Here is a 25,536-nt window from a genome sequence, read left to right on the forward strand (position 1 = left end):
CTTTTCAAAATAATAGTGCAACTATTTATTTCAGTTTTAGTATAATTTCTACTACAAATATGTATAAGATAAATTTCACGATTGGATTAGCAATGCTTATTTACAATAACTGAATTATATACTGTCATTCTGATAAAATCTAATCGAATTAGATTTTATCAGAATTTTTATGGCATAAATTCCTGAAACTGACACTAAGTCATTTTGAACTATATCCACTAGTATTGCCTCGTCCTGGAAAATGTCATCAAATGATCAATCTTTGCCCTACGAAGTATTGAGAATGAGTGGACAATTCTTCAAACTGCTTCTTAAACAATATCAACAGGTTCCGTGTTGGCGACCGTACTGGAGCGTAGACGTACCACCGATCACTTTTTGTTAGCAAAATGGGAGCAATTCTCATCAGATAAAGTAACAAAAAGCCGATGACGGGCCTCGCACAAAGGCGCCACCGACTCGGTTCGATTACTCCCTATGACAAAGCAGTTTGCTCCGAACAACACTCCATATTGATCCAAACAACTTTTCTATTTTGTTTGGGCTTTATTACATTTTTTGTGTGGTACATAGTCTGATAGTTCTGTGTGAATGTCCAATCGATCTCGACCTATCAATAACTGTTGGAGTATATGTAGTGATATGTCAATTTAAAATAGTCACTCTTGGTAGTTGGTGCGTTGGCTCCCGTGGCGCGATCTATGGCATTGTGCGCCCGCGCCGATTTAAATTGTTGGTTTAATCAAGCTTTTTGTAAGCACCGTTTGAATGCAATAGTCTGATCATCGCTAAGTTTGCGTAAAAAGTGAAAGAAGGAAGTAACATTACCACATAAAAATAAACAAAAAATGTGTAAAATTCCTTAATGATAAAAAAAATATTTTATATAATAAAATATTCTGAAATATATTTCGACACATTTTCGCACCGGTCCAAATTTTAAATTCATCTAAAAAAATAGTGTCGCAATAACAAATTAATTTTTTGAATCAAATGATTACTAATAAATGGATTTAGAAATATTAAAATATGTATTTAACTATTAATACATTTTTTTGCTAAAGTACTTACTGTAACTGCCCAAGCGAATTAGTATACGAGTACGCTTTAAAAATAATAGCACTTTTGAATACAGACGACAATAGAGTGTGGTATAATAAAAATTGGTAATATTATTTAATTTTTCCTCACAAACATGGACGGTATCATATATATGTACTATTTTAGATAATACAATATGTCATTGTGAGTTCATGTTCATCCATAGAAATGTATCATGTCAGTTTGACCTCCGCGCGGTCCACCCTGGAAACCACCGTCATAATTTCTCATACCATTATCTTCCAAACAAAACAACGTATTGTAGATATGTATAAAAAAGTAAGTAAGCCATTGCACTGTGGCAAGTATGTCGGTCGAATTTCGACCATACCCGATACTAGGTCCATTAAAATTGTTCTAATATTATAAGCGAAAGCTATAACCAGATAACAGCTATTATTAACAGCTGGTATTGTTTTCTATAATTTCATATAGAAAACGTACAAAGAACTGTTATTAAACACCCACAAACGTATTACTTTGAAGTGTAACAGTTTCTCAGTATCGTTTTATATAGTCGTGATCGAGATGGGTATATTATCAGGTAATAGACTAAATGTTTTGGTGGTCCAAGACCACCCAATCGTTAGTGAACGTTATAATTGTTTTCGTGTAAAGATTTATAATGCTAAAGATCGACGGCGGTTTGGTTATGGTAGCCTCTTTATTTGTACAGGCTGTTCATAAAACTGAAAATTGCACGATTATTTAAAATGTTTTTTTAACTCTTAGAACCTTTTCAACTCACTTAATGCAATTTATAACTTTGTTCTACGGAATTTGATTGTTTTCTTTTTTAAATTGAAATTAGACCTGACGTTTATTACAATACTAAAAATCTAAAGGTACCTTGAACTTGATGAACAAATATTTTCAATTGCACAGTTAAAATTTGTTCATACCTACTACTCAAGCACCGTAATGAAATGTCGATGTTTAGCAAATACTAACTAAGATGAAATACTGCTTTATTTATATTTTAATTTAAACATATTAGCAAGATTGTAATGGTATGGTAATAGTATGTAATATTCTATTATCTGTGGTAATAGGATAGATTTCTACCTTTACTAGCATCTTTTTATATATCTCTAGGAAGCAACACGTACTGGACCAACAAGTAAAATAGTTTCAACCTGTATATTAACTAGGAAACGAAGTACACGCTAATACAGGATGAATTAATCATTTGTAGGTACATAATATTATTTATCTAATAATGTGCCTAATTTATTAGCGTCTACAACAAGTGAAAGTTATCATTGAATTACGGTATCAAACAGTCATTAATTTGACATATGAATACATCCGTCAATACTTACGTTAGTGAAATAAGACCAATGATACGTTATGTGGGATATAATTTTGACTATGACATTAATTTTATGTTATTCTAGTAGTAGAATTGTGTTTTGAACTAACTATCCTGATCTGTGGGCCAATCAAGTACCTGTCCCAATTAAATGGGGGTCGAAAGAATAAGAACAATAACCTGAGCTAAGGTTCCAACCCCTAGTTGTGCCATCAGACTGAAATCCTATCCATTAGGCAGGAGTTGACATTCAGCCGCTTTATAAGATTTTCCGTGGATTTGAGTGATCCGATAATCCCAAATATTTTGATCCGGTAAAGATGTAAAAGCCATCTACGGTCAATATTAAAAAGAAAAAACTATCATTTTTTAATTATTTCCTTTGTAATGTTTAAGGTATCATCAGATCATGGTAAGAATGGATTATCATTACATTATTAAATAAGATGCATTTCTGTTGGAGACAGTGATATAAGTTAGTCTAATTGCTGGGTGAGAACCATGACATCTTAATCTTCGGAAAGGTAACCCATGAGTGATACCACGTGATGTCCGTAGTGCTGTTTACGTATATAGGCTAGTGGTAACACTTACCAAAATGTTAGCTATTAACTTATTGCCTATTAGAATTACATAGATGATTATTAAAAAAAATAACAATGTCAGAAATACTATGGAATATGTAATAAACCGCAAAACCCTCGCCGTAATTTCTATTTTGAAAATAATTAATTTATTCTAATATGCAATATATTAAGAATATATAAAACAAATAAACAATATGTTCTTATAGATGACAATACAGTAGCAATTTTTTTTATATTACCTTCTCAGTGCAATTCACCAACAAAATATTTATTGCGCCTTTTAAATATAGCGGTCTGAGCGTAGGCGTCGAACACGCAAGGCTCGTACTCATTTGCATGTAACAACTTCAGTTGGAAGTATTAGGTCTTAATTGTGAGTCCGGGGAGCATGCTGGGGTCCTGTGGGACGCGACATGCTTCTGGCACTCGATAAAAGCAATTCCAACATTTCATTCTGAGGCAGGAGCCGTGATACATTTATAGCTGTATGGAGTTCCACGAGTATTTAACGACAGTTCTAAATAGGATACGCTTTTGTTTTATAGGTTGATGGTACACAAACGTTATTCATTATTTTTTATATATTGAGTGTCGCAAATCTTTAGTAATATTTATTTCTAACTAGCAGTAATCTGCGACTTTGTGTACATAAACTTTCAGTCCCTATTCACCGCCTCCCTCTTTTTATTATTTGTATAGATAAAAGTTAGCCTTACACATCCTCTTAATATAATCTATGTACCTTCATATCAAATTTCATTAACATCCACTAGGTCGTGTTTTCGTGAAAACACAGACATGCAAAGATATAGGCAGACATACTTTTGCATTTATAAAATTAGTATTGATGCAAAAGTGAGTTTTTTTACGCCTCAACGGTTTAAACATATTTTTTGCTTGATAGATATTATAGGTCGAAAAATGAGATGGCCACAACTTATCCAAGTCAAATAACAAGTTCCACGATTATACCGCGATTACAAAAGATTACTAAATAAAATAAGATGCCGTTACAATTTCATTATGATGTTGTTAAATTACTGTACATAATAATAATAACCCTAGACAACTCATATAGCATTGTCACTCCTTAGCTAAGTAGAGCTTGTGTTATGAGTACTATACAACTGATATAAGTAGTTAATATCATTTATTTTTTTATAAATATATAAACAACATTTATAATAAATACCAATAACAAAAATCCTACTCATGCAGTACTAAGACGGTCTGCTAATCCGTTAGACCTCCAAGGCAGTTGCCATTTATTAGAACGGATAGTATTGCGGCGAAGTTATGACAATAACCATTTTAATTCAATACTATTCAGAATGCATTGCTTATGCTTGGTTCTTTTAATTAATAAGTCCATAAAGTATAATCTCTATGAATCTAATGATGGTATTCGTGATACTGTAAACTTACTTCCAACGGAATTGGATTGAACATTTATTTGATCATATTTGCCCTTATTGGTATTGTTGAAGATTTATTTCATAGATATATTATTTGATTAATTCGATTGTATACGACTTTAAGTTTCTAAGAGCATGACCTAAGTAATATAGTTTAGTGTATGATGGTAGCTGTCCTCTGTAGATACCGAGGTCGAAATTTCAGTAATATTTTTGGCATATCTCTTCATCTCTCTCATATATAGAGCTCTATTTTATATTCCTAATAATGTGGAAAAATGGTAAAGAAAATCTTAATTACTACATACCACAGAAACATTATACGTATATTAGATTTATTCAATCAACTTGTAAATTAATAATTAATAGTTAAATTAAATTAAAAATATTTTTTTAATAATTAATTAAAATTTATTTAATAATCAATCAAATTTATTTAATAATTAATTAAAATTTATTTGATTATTAATTAAAATTTATTTAATAATCAATTATAATTTATTTAATAATTAATTGAAAATATTATTTTATCATGTAACATTAATTTTATGACAAAAAATTATTACAAAATTGCTATTTGTTATATTAAAATGCTATTTTGTTATAATTTCTTATCATAAAATTAACTTTATATCAGTTAATGATGTTATTAACAGGTAGGATTCGGTAAATAGTAAACACAAAGGTATGTTGAAAGAAAATTTTATTACTCGAATAAACTTATCTTAAAATTATGATATAAATAGTTTTTTTTATAAATTAATAATTCGTTGCAAGTTTAAGCGTTTATTTACATAAAATTTGGACGGTGTTTATAATCACAACATACGTACGTAATGTAAGTATATTAGTATTTTATTCTACATAATATTATGTAGTTAATATATTTACATGCAAGTATTATATACATCAAAATATATACAAACATATTTTAATTGAAAAGAATTTTGTTCTAAACTGGGCTTCAAAACATGTCATATAATTTATGTATCAATGAACATTTATATCCTATACGTTTAGATATATATTTAATACTGAAGTAAAGACAAAAGTTTACGGTCTATCGGATGGTTCGTAAATGGTGATAAGAGTGATAGCAATTCTTATATAAAAGTCAAGCAAACTTAAAAAAATAACAGTTTGTCTAAAAATAGATTATTATCAAGATAAACTCTTTTCTTACAAAGCAAAATAAGTTCACATATTAGAGATGATACGATATAAAATACAGGTAAACAAAATTAGAACCTTCTCCGTTTTGAAATCGGTAAATAAATTAAGAGACGTAATATGAAACATTGAATTAATATGATGATGGATGATGTTGATGACATATTATAGTTAGTGAACCAGTCTTATTGTACTCTTAATGCTAATTGTGGTAATATTATTTGCAGGTATTACTAATACTATTTATTGAAAAATAATTGTTTCTGTAATGCTTATACTTTGTATATTCATTAGTATTACGTTTAGTCTAAGATAAGTCAGCACAGAAGTTCAAACAAAGTACACAGTATCTGCTAATTAAAAAAAAACAACTTTAAATTTTAAAAATTACTCTATGCTTAGGTCAAATGAAATATCATTTGACCTAAGCATAGAGTAATTTTATAGTTTTTGTACTAAGTTGTCTATTTCTTTTACTTCTTCTTGTTTGTAAGCTGTGTTTTATTCTCAAGTGTTAAATGTGCTATATAAAATGCAGACTTCATAATAGATAAAAAATATTTTATTGTTTCTGAAATTGCCAGATAATGCAGATCATTTGAAACTTCTGTAATAAACTCTTTTAGAAAACCTATTATTATAAGAAAACCTCAAAATTGTACAATAAAGATGAATACCTAAACCAAATATCAACACTTTTTTCAAGTCTTGTATAAAACCTCATTATTTGGGACTTGCATACACGATTGATAAAGAACATTTCTTACGTTTGTCAATAAATTATAATCAGTACTTTGTTCTGACATTATTATGGATCTATATTAATTATTATTTTCTAATAGCCTAAATATTAGAAAAAAATTTCTTATACATAATCGTGTAATTAAGAACCCAATATTATAGTCGGTAATAACGTATGTACACATAGTAAAAAATAAGTACCTATAAATATAAATATTTTATAAATAAATTAACACTTAAAGTTAACTATTTCTAATATCACACTTTTAATATCTTTTTATGTCATGAATGTGTTTGTATGTGTATGTATTTGTAACATACAATTATGTACTGTACCTATATAATAACGATTATAATTTTCTTTATTTCAGGTAGCATCCCTGGCGCTATTTCTTTGATGTTTTGCTGTAACAAGAGAAAACAAGATCTTTATGTAATGAAAATAAAATACTTTCATTATTTACTATTAATTGCTCTTTTACAATATATTATTTGCTCTTTCGACATTTCTAATCTAAACAATATTTTATAACAATTGCGAAATAATAAATATTTAGTTATATTATTTGTCATTATTAGATTTAATAAGAAAATATGTTTTGATTAAAGAAAGAGCTTTATATTATAGATAATTTTCAAGCCCCTTGAAAGTTTACAAAGGAGAATATTTTTGGAGAATGACATTAGATGGATAAATTTATCTACTCACCTGTATGAAGAAACAGATGATTCTTCAGATTGGTATGCTTGGAGAAACCTCTTGAGCATATATGGCATTTGTATGGCCACGACCCGCTGTGTACATACATGTGAGATTTCAAATCCCCAGGGGTGGGGAAGGACTTCGAGCACAGGTTGCACTTGTGAGGTTTTTCCTGCGAAAAAAAAAATAGTTTTAATTGAGGGCATGGGATTACTAGTAATGGGGACAAGTAGACTAGTAGTGGATGACCATTGGTACATTACAAGCATAGGGAGTCCCATTGTTAGTAAAATATGGTACAGACAGGATCAGTGTCAGGTCAGATCGAAGTCTAAGCAGTCTGCCCTGAACCATCGTGGATAATTCCTGTTGTATTCAAAAATTTTCGATTGTTATAGATTAATATTTTTTAAGTATAGAGTATATGTATAGTGTAGTATTTCTTTTAATATTGTTAAATTGTTTTATATTGTTAAAGAAGTATTAAAGACCAGTACGTAACCAATAAGGATATACTACAGAAAATTGTATATTTAAAAAGATTAATAAATTTATGAGAGATATTTTATCTCCTATTTAATTTACACCTACACTATTATTCAAGGTTAATTATTTTAATACAAATTATGCGCGATTTTTATCACCTATAAAATTTAAATGGTCGTTGATAGCGAAATTTATGGTTTAATTTAGGCGTGGGAGAATGTCACTGATTGAATCTTATAAAAAATAAACATGATTTAAATGTTATTAGTGATATATTATAATAATATATATTTATTAAATAAATACTGTTTTTTTTTAATTATATTTATATTTATTCATTAAAAACATTGATTATAAATACTGTGAAATTAATAATAACAAATTTAACATATAAAGTTAGTATAAAATCTCATTTAACAATGATTAAAAATAAATATAAAAAAAATGTTTGAACATTCATATCTGTTAGATACAGATATGAATGTTCAAACATTTTTTTCTATGAAATTGCAATGACAAACAAACTGATACACTATCTGACAGTAAGTGGTAACCATTATCTATATATATTAACAGTACTAGGATATCAAGTTATCATATGACGCCGGTGATACCACTAATAGGTTGCCATTCCGAAGGACTTAGATTTTATAACCCATATGCTGTAATTTCATGCTATATCCTTAAAATATGCTGCCTTATCTGACCCTGTAACCGTACGTAACACAGCTTACAAACCAAGTTGTTTGGTGGTACTTTAAATAATATTTGATAAACGTCAGATGCCTCGGATGGAATATGTCATACGTTCAAAGAGATATAGTACCTCTGCATTAACCGGTTGCTGTATGATTAAATCACCACACTCGCTTCCGTTACAGTTGTAAGCACATTAGTGGGGTGTGCGGGGAGCCTAAAGAACATTACCAACCATCATTACGACGACATTAGGAGCAGTTACAAATGACCATTTCAACGACAGAACGCATTATAATATTCGGTAATAAACTAATTATAGAGTGCAAATTTTAATAGAAAAAAAAACATTTCTCGTGCAATGCCTATGTATCAGCTAATTAGATAAAGAGGACAATTCTAATAAATTTCATATATAGACACATGATTCCTGGCTACAATATGTAAAAATAGATTTTTGCCAATTCTTCTCAATCGAATTTGCCAGTTAAATTGAACAGAAATAAAAGAAGTCGCACAAATGGGGCAATTGTCTTACATTAATAAAATGCTCTTTAATGATTTTATATAGTTCTGCTCTACTACAGAATCTATATTTTACCATAGAATAAACGTATGTATAAAGTTACGTATGTATAGGTATAAAGTTAATCTATGAATTTAGAGATTGAAATGAGAATTATCACATTGTAATTTAACTTTGTTACTTGATTTAAATGTTGATGTAAAATTGGCGTCAATCGTTTAAAATGTCCATTAGATGTGAACATCAAAATTCCATGTACAGTAGTTATTAACTCTTTTAAGAACAAAAGACACCGCTGATGGTCGGTAAATGTACGGTGAACGCAGTGTAAATTGAATACCATACCGACATTGCGGCTTCCCATGACTTATTAAACAATAAATTACCATTTTTTTGTAATAGTCAAATGACGGCGTGGTTTTATAGAACATTTAGAAATATTTCTAATGTTGCTTTGACCTTTTAAAGATTATTGTATGACATTATAGCTGAGTAGGAAATTCTAACTTAGAAAAATATGAAGCATAGCTTTGCAATTTGTAATTTAAATAATTTTTATAAATTAATATTCATAAAAAATATCAAGTCTAAAGTATTGTAGTTTGAGCTAATCAGAACTGATAAGAAACTGTCCCTCGCGTTTTAAACAAATACGAAAAACTTGTCCTCGCTCAAATACGATTGTACATAACTAAATTATACATAGTAAAGCTTAGGTTTAGGTTTAGTATGAATGAATACAGTTAACAAATAATTAAAATAATGATTTATAGAAAATAATTCAATGAGTTTCTACATACAAACAAATACACGGAATACAAATGACGGTGTAATAAGGACGTTGTATAATATAACAACGCAGTGGAATGACTCTTAAATATTGCAACCGTTGATAGTAGTAATAACCAAGGTTCCTTATTACAATACTTTGTGGTGAAATAAGGAATTTGCATCATCGATGGATAATAGATAGTTTGGAGTGATGATGATAAAGAAACAGATAATTTGTATGTAGTAATAAAATCCATTATTGGATTGAATTGGGAAAATATTTTTTTATATACGAATATATATATATATACTGTATATACTATGTAAAACAATAACACAATCGATTTAACCATGATCAAGGTGTGGTGAAACATAGGGAACTCAATAAAATTAAATAAAATGTTTAAACTTTAGATCCCGAGATTTTCTTTTTTATGTATTAAAAAAATTTTGTACAGTTACTAGAAATGACGATGCCACCTTTATTAATAATGATATCAATATTAATAAAAACCCTTCTAATTTCCTGCGAGGTCTCCAGTTCCATTAAAATCACTCGAAAAACTTTTAATAAATCACTTTTATTGCACACAGCACCTCCCATTTCATTTTCACTATCCTTCTAAATATTCACACCCACAACCAAAACTATAATTACTATATCACGCCTAAATCAGAAAGTGGAGTTAAAGGGAATTCATTTAACTGAAATATGAACTTCCGAATATAGCAGGGTAGGCGCTGCAGCAGCAATCAAGGGACAAAAAAAACGAGTGTCGATATTAAATCGACCTCTCTCGCTACCGAATATTGTGATATATAAATCAATAAACAAAGAGTCATTAGTTGTCTGACAATTTCCGTTGGATAAATCACGGGCCCAACAAAAAACTGGTTTTTATACTCGGCTAATAAAAGGACCCAAAGAATTTTGCGACCGAACGATACAGCAAAGATATGATAATATTTGCAATATAATAACTTTTGCATACATGATTTTGAAGTGGTACATTATTTGAAATTATAATTATAATAAATTTACACATAGGTAAATGCTTGCCATAAATATTTTTAGTGATTTATAATTTCGAAGTAGCTTAATATATTACAATACAAAAATGAATAGCAAAATAATACAGATAAAATTATTGAATTTATTAAAAAAAACGAATAAATTCGTCCGAGATTTCTTTTTGTCGAATTTTTTATTATTTAAAAATAAATAATCAATTGTGTTATAATTTGTACACATTTTGCGTAAATTGGTAAAAAATTGTCAACTTGAAAACCCATTCCTTTTGATGTTGGTTACGAACATGTTGGAATATTTAAAAACGTTCGGAAATCGGTCTCGGTTCGATAACATAATCGCTCACTCGATCACCGATCCATTCTGTAGCAGACTTGTACAGTGACGTATGCCCAACTGATACGCCTGCATCGCGTTATGGAAATCGAATGCAAATGTGATGCGCCTCGGTTAATTTAACTAAATAAATTGAGGCAACCTGCGTGTAAGGGATATTACGTTTGGGCACTGTGCTCGTTAGTGTATATTCTTGGAGGTCAGAGTATATGGTTTCTATGGTTCTGGGATTTTGTGGCAAAATTGTTTTACAAAAATCCTTGAGCATTGTAACTACATATACATGTCAAAAAAATTTGATAAATTTGATTGGGCTCTCAAAGACTTTACTATTGGTTTTATTAAAATTGTAAATTCATAAAAGGCACAATACCAATAATTTTAATTAATTCATTAGTATTTAAACAACATTCACAAAACATACAGAAAATTATTATTAAGACTCCTAAATCATAACTGAACGGAGAAATAGGTATACAAAATGAGTCAACATAAAATACGTACTTAAAAAAAACCGAGTAAGTTGGTGTCTTTTAAATAGTTTGTTTTGCCGAAAATATCGTGTAAAAAAAAACAAAACATACAACGAAAATTAATAAGTCAACTGACATAAGTCTGCTTAAAAATTAGTAAGTTGATTTTACATAAGCCTGCTTAATTATAAATGAGCTAAATAGTTATAAATCAGCCATACATGAATGCTCTCAGTCATGTCAAACAAAAACTGATGCCGTTCCCATTATCAATAATACTCAGAGGCCTACTCTTACATCTCAGTATCATAAAATTACGCCCATCCGTATTAATATATTCAAAACCGGTGGAAACTAATTAATAACCATAGCCCAATTATCTGAAACTCTAGTTAATCAATAATGTGGTGTCGGTTGAATCGTGGACCAAGACAAGGAGCATATTAATTGGTACGTCGTATATCTTGAGATGTACCTATGTTATGATTATGTATGTTATGAAGGAGATGATACACTTATGGCCAGGCTTAATTTTATTGAAAAACATTAAAAAATAAATATTTTTATTCTCTTAATGTTAAATTTAATAAACCATGTAATGACTATCATATTATATATCGTTACCTGACGGCGTTGGTGGTCTAGAGGTTTAGCATACCGCTTTACTTTCGATGGTCGTGGGTTCGATTCCTCGCACAGTGCAAACATTTGTATACATGAATATGACTGTTTGTTTCGGTCTGGGTGTTTTCTATGTCTGTATTTACAATAAAAATATCTATGTATTTATATCACTTGTCCAGTACCCACGACTAGATGGCGTTGTGTTAATTGTCTAGTTATTATTTATTATTATAATTAGATTAAAAATTAAAATATATAACTTGAATTGTATCAATATTATTGAAGAATTAATGAGACAATTCACTAATGTTAAGGGTAAATTATTATCAATTTTATTATAAAACATTTATTATTTCTGACAATAAATAAGTTTGTACTCTTTATTCTAGATTTAATTAACCAATGCAAGAAACATATAAATTGGAACATTATATATCCTGAGTTGGATCTACATTATTAATGAACAACGATAAATGACGATGACTTACAAAGTATTTCTCAATGCTAAAAATGATATTGGACGGTTGTATTCTTTGTCTTATATTTAGTTTAAATAAATATAGTCCAAAAAAGAGCACATTAATTGGAATATCATACATCTTAAGGATTCATAAAAACCATACACATGTCTTTTCTGAATTTATTTTTATAGATGGTTTAAGTAAAAGTAAAATATTTATTAATCTGTAGCATTCCAACTACTTAAATGAAGTACTTATAGTACTACTTAAAGTAGTAGTAGCAGTACCTACATACTTCAGTTCTTACGTAAAAATATATTGCCGATTATTAAAAAAATATATCTAAAAAATTCATTTAGTTTTCACTACACACAAACTCGAATACATAAATCAATAACAGAGTTTCAATTCAGACACTACCAAGTGTGCGTCCTCTCTAACACTGGGCTATTTCATTAAGTCACCTTTCCAGAATAATTTAATCAGTAGGGTCGGCAAAACAACGATAAAACATGATTGATAGTGCCGTGCGGATGCAATCGGTACACGGTATCGAATGCGACTTATTTTGTCGCGATATCTTCACGCGATTTTAATGAAGGGAATCGGTGTGAGAGTACTGATAAGAGTTTAAGATTGTTTATACTATTTCATATGCAAATTACGCGATGTGAATATTTATTGCCTTTTAAAAATTTGATTGTTTCTCATTTCTTTTTTGTTTTCGATTTATCAGACTTTGAATAATTGAATGAATTAAATTAGTTTTAGTATTTAAACTATTATCAAAAAACAGTTTAATTCAAAAATATAGTAAATAAAAGTTGTATTTTACAGCTTTGATAAATTTGTATAAAAATATATTATCTAAAATGTCATCCATTTTTTTTACGAAATTTCATTCTAAAGTACGGAGCTATTTATCATTATACATATCTGAATATTGTATGTGTGTATTCATAAAGCTGCAAAATATGTAATTGATAATACGGTAAGCACCAATTAGGAAAAAATATGTGAAAATCAATACAATTAGCTTATAAGTCACTTCATAAAAGTAGCAGTCTTTTTATTAAAGTAATATTTCAGTTAATTAAATACTAAATTATTATATTTACAACGTCTTCTTTATAAAAATATATGAAATATATTTTTAATTTATGTTAATTTTTACAACTATGTACGCGAATTTAATGTACTCACAGAGTCGAGTCACTGCGGCGCGGCGACGCACATTAATCACTGAATAAGACCTCCGAACGAAGTTGAAACAATGGTCACAGTAGTAGTATATAACATAGTAAGTTAACACAATGGATATAATTTAAAAAAAAAAAAAATCTCAGGACAGCGCCATCTAGTCCCAAGTTAAGCTAGCTAAAACTTATGTTATGGGTACTAGATAGGTAATACATGTACATAGATATATATTTTTTTTGTAAATACATACATATTATACATAGAAAACACCCAGACCGATACAAACAATCATACTCATGAATACAAATGTTTGTACCATGCGAGGAATCGAACCCGCGACCATGGGACGTAAAGCGGTGTGCTAGACCGCTAGACCACCGTGGTCGTCAACAAAAACGCATTATGAATCTATTTTGAGATTAATTATGGCCATTTTTAGTTTTATAAGCTTCTAATTAACGCATGCATATGTAATAAATATTATATTTATAGTAATAAGTTTACCTGTAATTGAGCATACAAGTATAGGTAATTTTATAATGTAATACATATCCTACGAGTAGGTTCTACATAGAAGCGATTATCATTTAGTAAACATCAATTAATTATTGCCACTTTCAATCGTGATACTAAGGAGAAATGAAAGAGACAACTCTATCATCGTACGCGCTCATAAATTATTTATTTTTGTTACAGATACTGCTAAAAGCGAACTAATAAATCAATATAGCTTCAATGACGATAACAACATCTGAAAAAAGTTAGACAGGCATGCTTTGTCACTATGTAGGCGTTTGATATTGATTCTTTATTAAATTATATTTTGAACCTTATGTCAAATTACTTTTAGGATAGATTTCAATTATCATTGTTATTCATTTGTAAATCATTTTAAGCGTACGTATTAAGTATTGAGTGACATTCAAAAAGCCGGTACTTAACAGGTATGGCAAGTTATATTTTAATATTCTTTTCATCGAGCCGAAAGTGTGAGATAGTGTCAAGAACTTCTTTAGTTAGATAGTATATTATTAGTTACATTTGCATTGCAATGAATTTTTGGGTCCAATGAATAATTTCTATCATAAATTATTGTTAGTAAAACTGTTCGTTTTAATCACGTTTTCTATAAAATTTCTCACATAAATAAAAAACAACTATGTTTATATATATAGTTACTTAAGCATTGTATATTGCTTTGAATATTGATTTTTTTCTTAAGAAATATTATTATGAGGTAATAAGGCTACCTTAAGGTCTTTATTATTTATTGTTCTTTCAAATTTTTAACTTCTATAAAGTATTGAAATTATACTACATCGTAGATTATACTATATATGTAATACATTACATGTATGTGATAAATATATAAAAGTGTATATATATATATACATTAATTATATGTGTCTTATTTTAAGAAAATATTCTGAAGGTTAAACGGTTAATTAATATATTACTATAAAAAAAAACAATATGGTTGTTCGAGAAGTTATAATGCACACTATATACCTATTTGTCGCTGAACCAATAAAATGAGTCTATGAGGTATAGTATATATGGCGTGTTTTAAGTCAATACAATGACTTACAATAAAAATACTAAGTCGATCGCTAATTTATGCAGTAGTAACAGCTAATAATATAAATCCTACTCAATCACATATTGTCATGTAAATCGCTAAATCACAATACAATAGAGAAGCCTCAGTCTGTCATTATAAGGAAGTTCATAAAATCGTTCTATAATTGACACAACTTGTTTTTATGTACTCTAATCATTACAGCGCACTCTAGTATTGCGTATAATGGAATTATCTGCACGTATTCCCCTGCCTTATTATTGAAAAAAGAAAAAAAAACAAAATGGCGTAGCCACACGCGCGCCGCTTGATTAAAACGAATTATGATTGTTTGAAATACAAGTCATTATTTGTAGATCAAGTATATGCAGGTGTGTACAGCACGCAATACCTGATGTATACTGTGATATGCACTTTTGTTTGAATAAAAAGAAAGCGTTTATGGGAATGTCATGTAAACGGACGTGTAACCATTTTGTGATGTGTAAAAAAGTAGTCCCATTATTTGAAACGGCTTCTGTGTTAAGGGCTCTGAGAAACTGTAAGCCACAGTGAGGTACAAATTGATGGTATGCGTAAATGGTCTTTTATGGTGTGAGGAGCGTGTGTGAAGCTGACACATATAAGGTTAAAGTATCTTACCTAAAAACGGTATGAGTAAAATATGTTTGTGGTGTAACGAGAAGAATGAAAATAGCCCGGTTGTGTCCATACCTAATCGTTTACAAGCTCAATTAAACGAGATACACGTACGCAACGCCAATTTTGTACCAGAGATTTCGCTATTACTGGCGCATTTAATTATAAACTTGCTTTCTACACACGGTTTTGCACGCGTGAATTACGATAACATGCAGCCTAAGCCTTATAATGTAGGATATAGTCTGTCTGAGTATCAAATTTACTTCACCTTATTAAGCCGCTTAAAGCATAGTAAGTAGCAAACATCAAAAAATCTGTATAATTTTTCACGTTAATAAAAGAACATACTTTAATTTTTTACTTTTTTTTTTGTTTTATTATCTTATCTTTACGCAAGTTAAGTTAAGGACAATAATCTCGAGACCCATGCATATACAATACAATGCGCAAGCATGTACAATTATTTCTTTCATATACACACTTTAAACACATGCGTAATTATAATAAAACAAATGAAGAAAAATAAAAAAGGATATAAAACGTATTTTTCTGTACTAATTAAATTAGTCAGTACACTACATGAACCAGTATGATTAAAATAAACAAAAAATAAAATCGTTTTCCCTTGCGAACTAGCTAGTGTATTCGTTGAAGTAATTTATTAACTTTTTAATATTCAATACTACTTTCTAACAAATATATTATCTCCGCTTCGTGAATTTTGAAAATTATATTAACTTATTCTAAGCAAAACACAAAGAGAACGGTTTCAATGCGGACCGTAATTCAAAAATATACTCGTAGTATCAGTGTTCAAAACATTTATTTCCATACAAACTAAAATAACAAATCATGTGGAACGAGTAGACTTCTGTGTCATAAATTTCAGCTTTCTCATACATTGTCTATAGGTTGGTTTGTGGGCTTTTCATTTTGCTCTACATTATCGAGGAGTGAAATGTATTCGACATTTTGTACTGTGATGTAGTTTTTTGTAACAAAAACGATAGACCACTAGCATCCTGTCATTATATTATGATTATTAATGTTATATCTATAATATTTAGTTATTTTTATTTAGTATTAAATTTAAGTTTCTTATAGCGCCCATAAACAAACCGTCTTTACCCTTATAAAGGTTAGTTCTTTTAGAATTACCTTTATTTTTTGGAAAGAAAGCATGCTCATAATATCAATTTTGGTTCTATATTTCTTTGTTTTTGATAGGTATATAATCAAGTTGTTTTATGATGATTTATGGAAATAAAACATTAATACAAAAAATTACATTCATAAGCGACTAAATTGTCCTACATGAATAAATGATTTTTGGATGATTTGATTTGAGCTAGTTATTATTCTCCTTCTTTATTGAATGGTACGTTATAGGATTAAAGTATTGTGCCTCTGTATTACTAATTTCACAGTCATATCTCTATCAAACAACTTTCTTAAAATCGCTATGTCGCGGCATATACATGTATAAGTTCCAAGTTATTAATCATAATACATTCACAGTACGGTCAAGTAAGCAACATACTCAAACCTGCTGAATGGCAACATCAACTACATTTCTTTGAAAGTTGTCCTAATAAAACACATTAATCGACTTCCTGCGGTAACAGCAGTCTTCTTAATTCTGTATATATTTTAGGTAATGTCGTAAAAATGCGCCCGAAGCGGTACTTGTTTAGGAAGTTGTAGACGGAAACTAATGTGGCGAAATAGCTTTTTAAGTGTTATGTTAAATTCGTTGCATGTTTCCCACGTACAAAGTCTATAGTAATATCACAATATAACATATCACAAATTCCACTTTTTTCGTCCTGAATGCATGGCGCTATGATTTATATAATACTAGCTATTCGCCCCGGTTTCGCACATACATATATAATACATGTTCATCCGTACTTGTATTATATATATAAACCTTCCTCTTGAATCACTTTATCTATTAAAAACAAAAAAACCACTTCAAAATCCGTTGCGTATATTTAAAGATTTAAACATACATAGGGACAGACAGACAGCAATAGCGACTTTGTTTTATACTATGTAATGATTAATGAAAAGTAAAAACATTAACGACAACAAAACAATAATGACACAAGTTTTAAAGTCATTGTTTTCATTGTTTAACGACAAATTTTTTTCAATCAAACGTACCTAAATAAACTTATTAGATTCGAATTAAAACTGTTTTAATGTACTATGTCACTCCAGTAGTTTATACTATAACTTTATCGCCTGCCGGTCCAATAGACCTCTAATATATATTGTATGTTGTATTCAGGTATTTATTACCAGTTTAATTACAAATTAAAGACAATATGAGCAAGTAAACTATAATATAAGTAATATATAATATAACACTTACTAACCTACTAATTGGACATATACTCATTAATAACCTTAAAAATGCGAAAGTTTGTATATTTGATTTCCACCAAACAGGTGGAACAGATCTTAATAAAATTTGATGTTAAGATATATACAAGGATCTATATAGGCAATGTTTAACATAAAACGGCAAGGTAATGTATAAAATTTAGAATAAAATATTTAATTCACTGTTTCTGTAAGGAACTCTTATTAAGTATTAAATTCTCTAATCCTATATACAGCTAATAGAACTGGAGCTAAGTATACTACCGTGGCAAAACTACCATATAATTATGATTACTCAAATACATTAACCCATTTCTGTCAATTTGACACTATCGGCGAGCATCTAAAAGTACAAACTATAATTAATATTTACGTCATCGAAATTGTAACGTGTATGTAATTAAAAAAATGCCTTCCGATTTTTTTAGGCCCATATAACGGCAGGTGTATCGAACACCGGTGTTTCGTTACTTTAATGATAACATAAAGGCTGTATGGCGTCCATCGTAAAGTCGGTAACGACTTTTTAGTAGTTAGTATAAACGGGTAATGTACAGTGTTATACTGGGGAATATGAAAAGAGAAACGTGTTCTAAGGAATTTTCTTATTTCACCGCACTTCTTGGAACAATATGGAATATCGTAATATTTTTTATTTGTCTGTAATATGCACTTACTAAATGCAGATGTAAAATTTATTGATCAAAATTATTGTCTTAAAAATTCACAGAATTAATATTTTTATTCAGTAAAAGCTTCCACATATTTGCGATAAAAGTCGGACGGTTTGTGCCGCGCCTTCCTTAGTAATGTGCCAGTCAAACGGCGTCGGCACGGATGAAGTTGATAATTAGAGCTTAGGTTAAGGATTAAATAATCTCACAATTGTAATATTTTAATAAAAGTCATTAGTATGAGTTAAAAGTATAATCAAGACCTTATTTAACAATCCAGTTAACCTTTTGACACATTTAAAACATTTTGACCTTGTGTCAGATCCATCTATTCCCTAGATTCCTGTACGATACCTAGATACTTTGCTTTTTATCCATATTGCGGGAGGAATTAATACAAAACAATAAAGGGGTATTGTATTTTATTAAAGTAATAGGGATTATAGAGTCCCATGGCTCAGTAATTTGATTTCTACTCGTTGCTCCTCGCAAAATTTTGAGGTTAATTCCTTTTATTTCTTAATAATAATCTTCATCAGACTCCATACTAAAAATACTCTGCTAGCGTATATCGTTAGCGAAAAATAACATGCTATCATTATCCATTAAAAAAATAAATATTAAAATGTCACTTTATTGTTTAAAAAGCAATAAAAGTACTACATAAAACTATATATACCTATTTATTTTTATTGAGATAAAGATAAAATTAAACAATGTATTGTAGGTATATTCTAATACAGACAATATGGATACTACTGGAAGTATTAAGAACATAAATCGCAGTCCCATCTTAGACAACTACCGACCTCCTTACCTGCTCGTTATTTAAAATATATCCCAAAGTATAAGAACATGCGGATATAAATATACTTTAAAAAACACAAAATTTATCATAATTTTAACTACTATCATTTACAGCAACCAGAAGGGCAAGGTACATAGAGTTTTATCTCGATCAATAATAATTACGTGAGCTAAGTTACAGAGAAAACCCAACATGTAAAAAATAGAAAAAACTGGTAGCAGAGTTTATAAAATTCCGCGGACGGACGAAGTTTATACACAGGAAGAGTGCAGAATGCTAATATATTTTTCTTTATGGATTATGGATCAAAAATACAATAAATCAATTAAAGAAACATCCTATACACTATCATGTATTTGACACACGCACGCATATACTATTTAATTAATTAAGTCTATAGTCAAATAGAGTATAGAATAATGTTGTTTGTATTTAATATTCTTTGATAAATGTCTTACTGAATGTTAAATTAATTATTGTCGAATTTCGAACACTAGGCGACTATTAGTTATATTTTATAATATTATATAAGATATTAACATTTATCTATTTCGCTTGTGCTTCTAACTTACACCACACTATATGGCTTTGTGTGGCTAGTAATTGTGGGGACAAAATGTTGTGATGCGTCAAGTTTCAGACACACAGATGGACAACAAACAAATGATAGTGCTTTAACGAGTTGAAAAGTGTCAAGTAAGTGTGCTAAATTAGTTAAAAGGAAAAACCTTGTCCAACTATACTCCTTATGAGAATTTATTTGTGAAATATTTAATGATGATTCGTGTACTTAAGCGATTTGATATTAGCAAAATGTATTTATTAAATTATTACTTTTTTTATATATATTTTGTGATGTACTAGTTGATATATTTTTATGGAAATTAACACTGTGGACTGCAAAAAAAATTATCTTAATAATATGTATTAATTAAAATGTCCGACTTATTATTACTCAATGACAAAATCTCAAATACTAATGAACATCTTTTCTTTAGAAGATAACACAAATATCACTTAATCAGTATAAAATTGATTAAGTATTTCTATAAAGTTTACAAAAAACGCAGTTACTTGACCCTTCTCCTTTTCGGAGTCGGTTCAAAAGCTTTTCAACTGTCAAAGCAGATGAAAATGGTTGACGTCACTTGGAGTTGAATCACAATGCTATACAATAGCCTGATGGTACAGAGAGTTACAATGGACAATACATAACCCATCAATAGAATAAACAGTTCATTGTAGATACAGACACTATAGCTTTATTAGGGCAATCTAGAAATTACTATATAGATACACTATGTCTCGCAGCTTTGTCTGCACCGATATTTAATTTGCATTCTTGTGAGTTTTTTTTTAGTATATTATTTTTCAATGAAATAATGTTGTATGTAAGATGTTATCAGTGAAGACTGAAATCTTAAAAATGATACTTTATTTCTATCTGCAAACAGTTGTTTACATAAATGTAGCAATAAGTTTAAAGATTTCATGTACAATTATTAAATAAAAAATATATTAATTACTATACATGTTTATATGTATAAAATACTGGTATTTGTCCAATATATGGTAACTCTATCCATAACCAACATTTGAGCCAATGCGTTACCAAAATTCTTATTCCCACGTATGACCAAGGAACCGTATCGTGAAGACGATACTGAAGAAGTGTTAGCCAGCAGACCGTATCTTCACACGGTCGTGTGTGAACTCATGCTATATGAGACGCTTGTACGGTCATGACGTACCGAGATCATATTGTTACTAAATATTATATTCATAATCAAATCAAATCTAAAATAATTTATTCATGTAGGATATTTTAGCCGCTTCTGAACATCAAGTTTTTGTGATAATATTATTTCTTTGTATTGATATTTCAAAAATGATTAGGATGAATAAAAACAAAGTAACATGCTTTTTTCTTCATTTGCATGATCAAGACATGAAATTACATTTTTACTATGTCGTTCACTTCAACTACTACCTATAATAGTAAGCTTAACTTATTTATCAAGAAATGTGTTAGACGAGCCTTTCTATAAAAGTAACAGCCAGTGTTTAATAAATTTGTTTTTCGGGATTGGGCAATAAACTTAAACTGTGAGGTATAATTATTTAATTTTTTTATATAACTGGAATGACAAAAGAGCTGACTATCCACCTGTTTTTATCGCACAACCGTCTCCTATACATGAATTTTACCAAGTACAGTAGTAGAACACCACATGTATTGCCATTAAGGTGAACTAGTTGTTATGCCCTAGTACACAGTAATTTCATTACCATATCTCATTTTTTACCTAACAAAAGCAAGCTGCTTATCGGGAGAAATATATGGAGTTTTCCATTTATTTCTACCACCGATTTCAATACAGGGATTGAGAAGATAGAGGATAGCTCATGCAGTTGACATTGTAAACAGTCTACCTCGGCAACTATATAACAAAGTCGTCAAACCTTAAATTAGTAGATGAATTATAAATATATAAAGCAATGCATTAAATTGCGTAAGTGGTCCATTGTCAATAGTCTCAATTGGTCACAGTGCCTGACCATAGGGTGAGTTCCCACGTTGAGTTGACCCGGTAATTTATTGGCCCCTGCACTTCGCCGCCTTAACTACTTTACCTGCGACCGCAGGTGCGTCTTAAGAAACTAGGGCTGGCTAGTATTTTATTGTTAATTCGTATTAATGTTTTAAGTAGATAGAATGACTTATTTATATCTTCAGCTCACACATAATAGCAAAACAGAAAATGGTAAACAGGACATATACAAAATAAGTGACAAGATTAAAATCATGTATGAGCCGTAGCAATACTAAAGCTTCGCTTACATAATGGGGAAGAATCATAATACAATAATATTGGGAATATATTATTGGATATTGTTGATCATTTAAAATATAAATGTTTTATACCTATTTTTCATTTTTTAATTAGATAAACATGAAGAAGAAGGAAAGAGATATTTCAAAATTAAATAGTTTGGTATCGATTATTACATTACCTGCCTGAATTGTTAAAGTATTCTTCGTGTTAATTTATAATGCGATTTATAACAAATTTCATTCAAATCCGTCTATTAGGTCTAGCGTCATAGAGTAACATAACATTCATCCAAATTTTACTGTTTATACTACTAGTTTTTACTAGTAGTAGTAATATTTTATCGTTTTCTTAGGACTCAATTTCTAGTGGCAATTTTTTTTTATTAGATGTATTGTATGTATGTACGTATAATATATTTAAAAAAAGACTTAATTCTACAATCGCTGTCGCAACAGCCCTGTGACCACTCACCGTGCGATGTTGTGTGATTTTCTTAAGTCTCGGACACATGAGGTCATAGTTAAATAAGTAAAAACTTAGGTGGGGCGTTATGGGAACTGAGCACGGTAACATCACCGTATAATGTGCACCAAGCTTTACCGAACCGTAATACACCACTTCGGAATAAATTATCATCTCTTAAAAGCGGATAATTATGTTTTTAATGTACGTTGTTCATAATGTTTGTGGATTGTATTCTAATGCTGAAGTTATGAATTCTTTGTATTGTCAACTTTTTGTGTGAGAATTTAAGTATGAGTTTCGAGACATTAATTTTTTTTATAAAATTCTCTTTATAATCTACATAAAATTCTCGTGTCACGTCAAGACTTATGTTAATACAGTGTTTGTATTAACAAAACTCCTCTGAAACAGCTTGACCAACTCTTATGACGTATTGCATTAAAAATACATACAATTCTTAATTTCAGTTTCCTGCCACCAACCCCTATTTTTTAATAGTGATATTAGTATTTCAATTTACATGCCAAAACAATATTTGGCAGTTCAGCTAGTATTAATATAAATTGGAAGTATATTCATTTTATTTATATTCTGGTGGCTTACAAAAAGATATTTATAATATCACACTCAAAGTAGTTATTATACATATTAGTCTTGACATAGCTACTACTGAAAAGTGAAGTAGCTATAAAAATGTATTGAAATAATGATCCAACACCCAACTGTACTGTCACAAGCGTTACTGATCTTCGTTTTTGTATGGTCATATATGCAACAGTCGCTTTTTACAATCTCTCGTTTCACGGCTTGAGAATATTGAATATTTTACATTCCATCACCTTTTTACTGGTTTTGTTTATTCACTTAAATTATAATACATTTGAGGACGCGATCCCTTACATTGCATTATAGTTTTTTTATTAATTTACATTAACAATTTCTTACTGGTTGACTACTCTGTGGAGATATTGCAATTTGCATTGAAAATTAGTCAATAACTTATTCTGAATTTTGATAAGGATAATTTTTATTTATATTGGTATAGTCTTTTGTATGGTATACATTTAAAAATAATCTAGGAGTCTCAGAATTATATTATACAATGAATATGTATGAAGGATTTTTAGATAACTTTGTAATTACAAATTACTAAAATAATATTTTGAAATACATAGGCTTCTTATATGATATGATACATGTACATAATTTTGCTAACAATAAGTACGCATTTGTGTGTTGTATAAGAAGTCAGTACTTACAATAAGACAATCAATTGTATAATTTTCAGGCTGAAAAACTTAATTTTACAGTCTGATAATAGTATAGGATGTGCGAGCCATGTGAATTATCATTAGAAAAACTATAATAACTCAACCCATTGTTTTTCCATCAAGGATAACGTGTTTTTATGAAGTTTCGTAAGCAATTTACGTTGCATGTAAGTTTCCGTGTTTGAGCAAGGCAAAAGGACATAATATCGTTGCACGCCACTGATTGCTACATATTGAATATTTCATAAAAATATAATGAACTATTTCTGATGTTCATTTATAAAAATCACCCGAATGCTCATAACTTTTTGAGATTGGCAAATATAAACATAGCGTATGTATATATTTAATATATGATCAAAAATAATTTATCCGAGAAACAACGAAAGATTTGACATGGCAAAAGACCCCTTGAATATTTCCTGATTAAACTATCATTAAATAAAATGTCTCAGACTACTCCATCTGGGATTACAAACTTGAATGCAAACTAATAAGCTTTTTCCACTTACTCGGATAAAAAACATTAAGATGTCATTATAACTAAATAAAGAATTTAATAAATTAGAATTCAGAATTGCTTTACATGGAGATAATGAAAAATTCCACTCACCTTTATATGGGTCATCCTATGGTAATACAGGTTGGAGCTGGCAGTAAATCTTTTGCCGCAGTGCTGACATTGATGTGGTTTTTCTCCGGAATGTATCCTTCTGTGGGTATTAAGACTACTCGATGTACTGAAGCCTTTATTGCAGACCATACAAACGTGGGGCTTCTCGCCTAAAATGAAAAAAATATAATATAGTAAAAAAAAAATAGTATAACCGAAAAATAATAATTTAGATATGTAATTTCTATTTACTATTTTACATGTTACGTGATAATATTTTTTCCAGTATTCTACAGTTTGATGCATGTGTATCTAAATATTGTATCTAAATAATAAATATTGACTATTTTACTATTTTAAAACTTCTGTGGCATAAATATATATAAGTAGAAAAAATAATTGTAATAAAAAACAACGTACACAGTCTTTTATATAATTCGAGGCATAATATTTGATTTATTAACTAGCAAATATATATATGTATTAAACCTCATTATATTCCATTCTTAATGAAATACAACAGTAAATTAAACATTATTAATTGAAATAAAATTTATTACACATTTTGAAACGCTAGTCCGTAATACAGGTAGCGAGAAATCCAATCTACTGACGTTACGCAATGTA

General features: G+C 29.4%; 1 protein-coding gene across 1 annotated transcript in view; it reads right to left on the bottom strand.

Annotated features, from left to right (window-relative positions):
- Positions 1 to 6,003: 6,003 nt before the first annotated feature.
- LOC131849424 (zinc finger protein 235-like) overlaps positions 6,004 to 25,536 on the bottom strand; it is a 72,621-nt gene continuing 53,088 nt past the window's right edge. The window contains exons 5-7 of the mRNA XM_059199501.1: positions 24,910 to 25,079; positions 7,036 to 7,201; positions 6,004 to 6,731 (exon numbers count right to left, since the gene is read on the bottom strand). Of these exons, the coding sequence (XP_059055484.1) occupies positions 6,694 to 6,731; positions 7,036 to 7,201; positions 24,910 to 25,079 (374 nt within the window). The 3' untranslated portion in view covers positions 6,004 to 6,693. The remainder of the gene's footprint in view (positions 6,732 to 7,035; positions 7,202 to 24,909; positions 25,080 to 25,536) is intronic.

The sequence above is a fragment of the Achroia grisella genome, unplaced genomic scaffold (genome assembly GCF_030625045.1).
Source record: "Achroia grisella isolate CSIRO2021 unplaced genomic scaffold, CSIRO_AGI_Agris_v1 utg642, whole genome shotgun sequence".
In the NCBI taxonomy this organism is placed as follows: Eukaryota; Metazoa; Arthropoda; class Insecta; order Lepidoptera; family Pyralidae; genus Achroia; species Achroia grisella.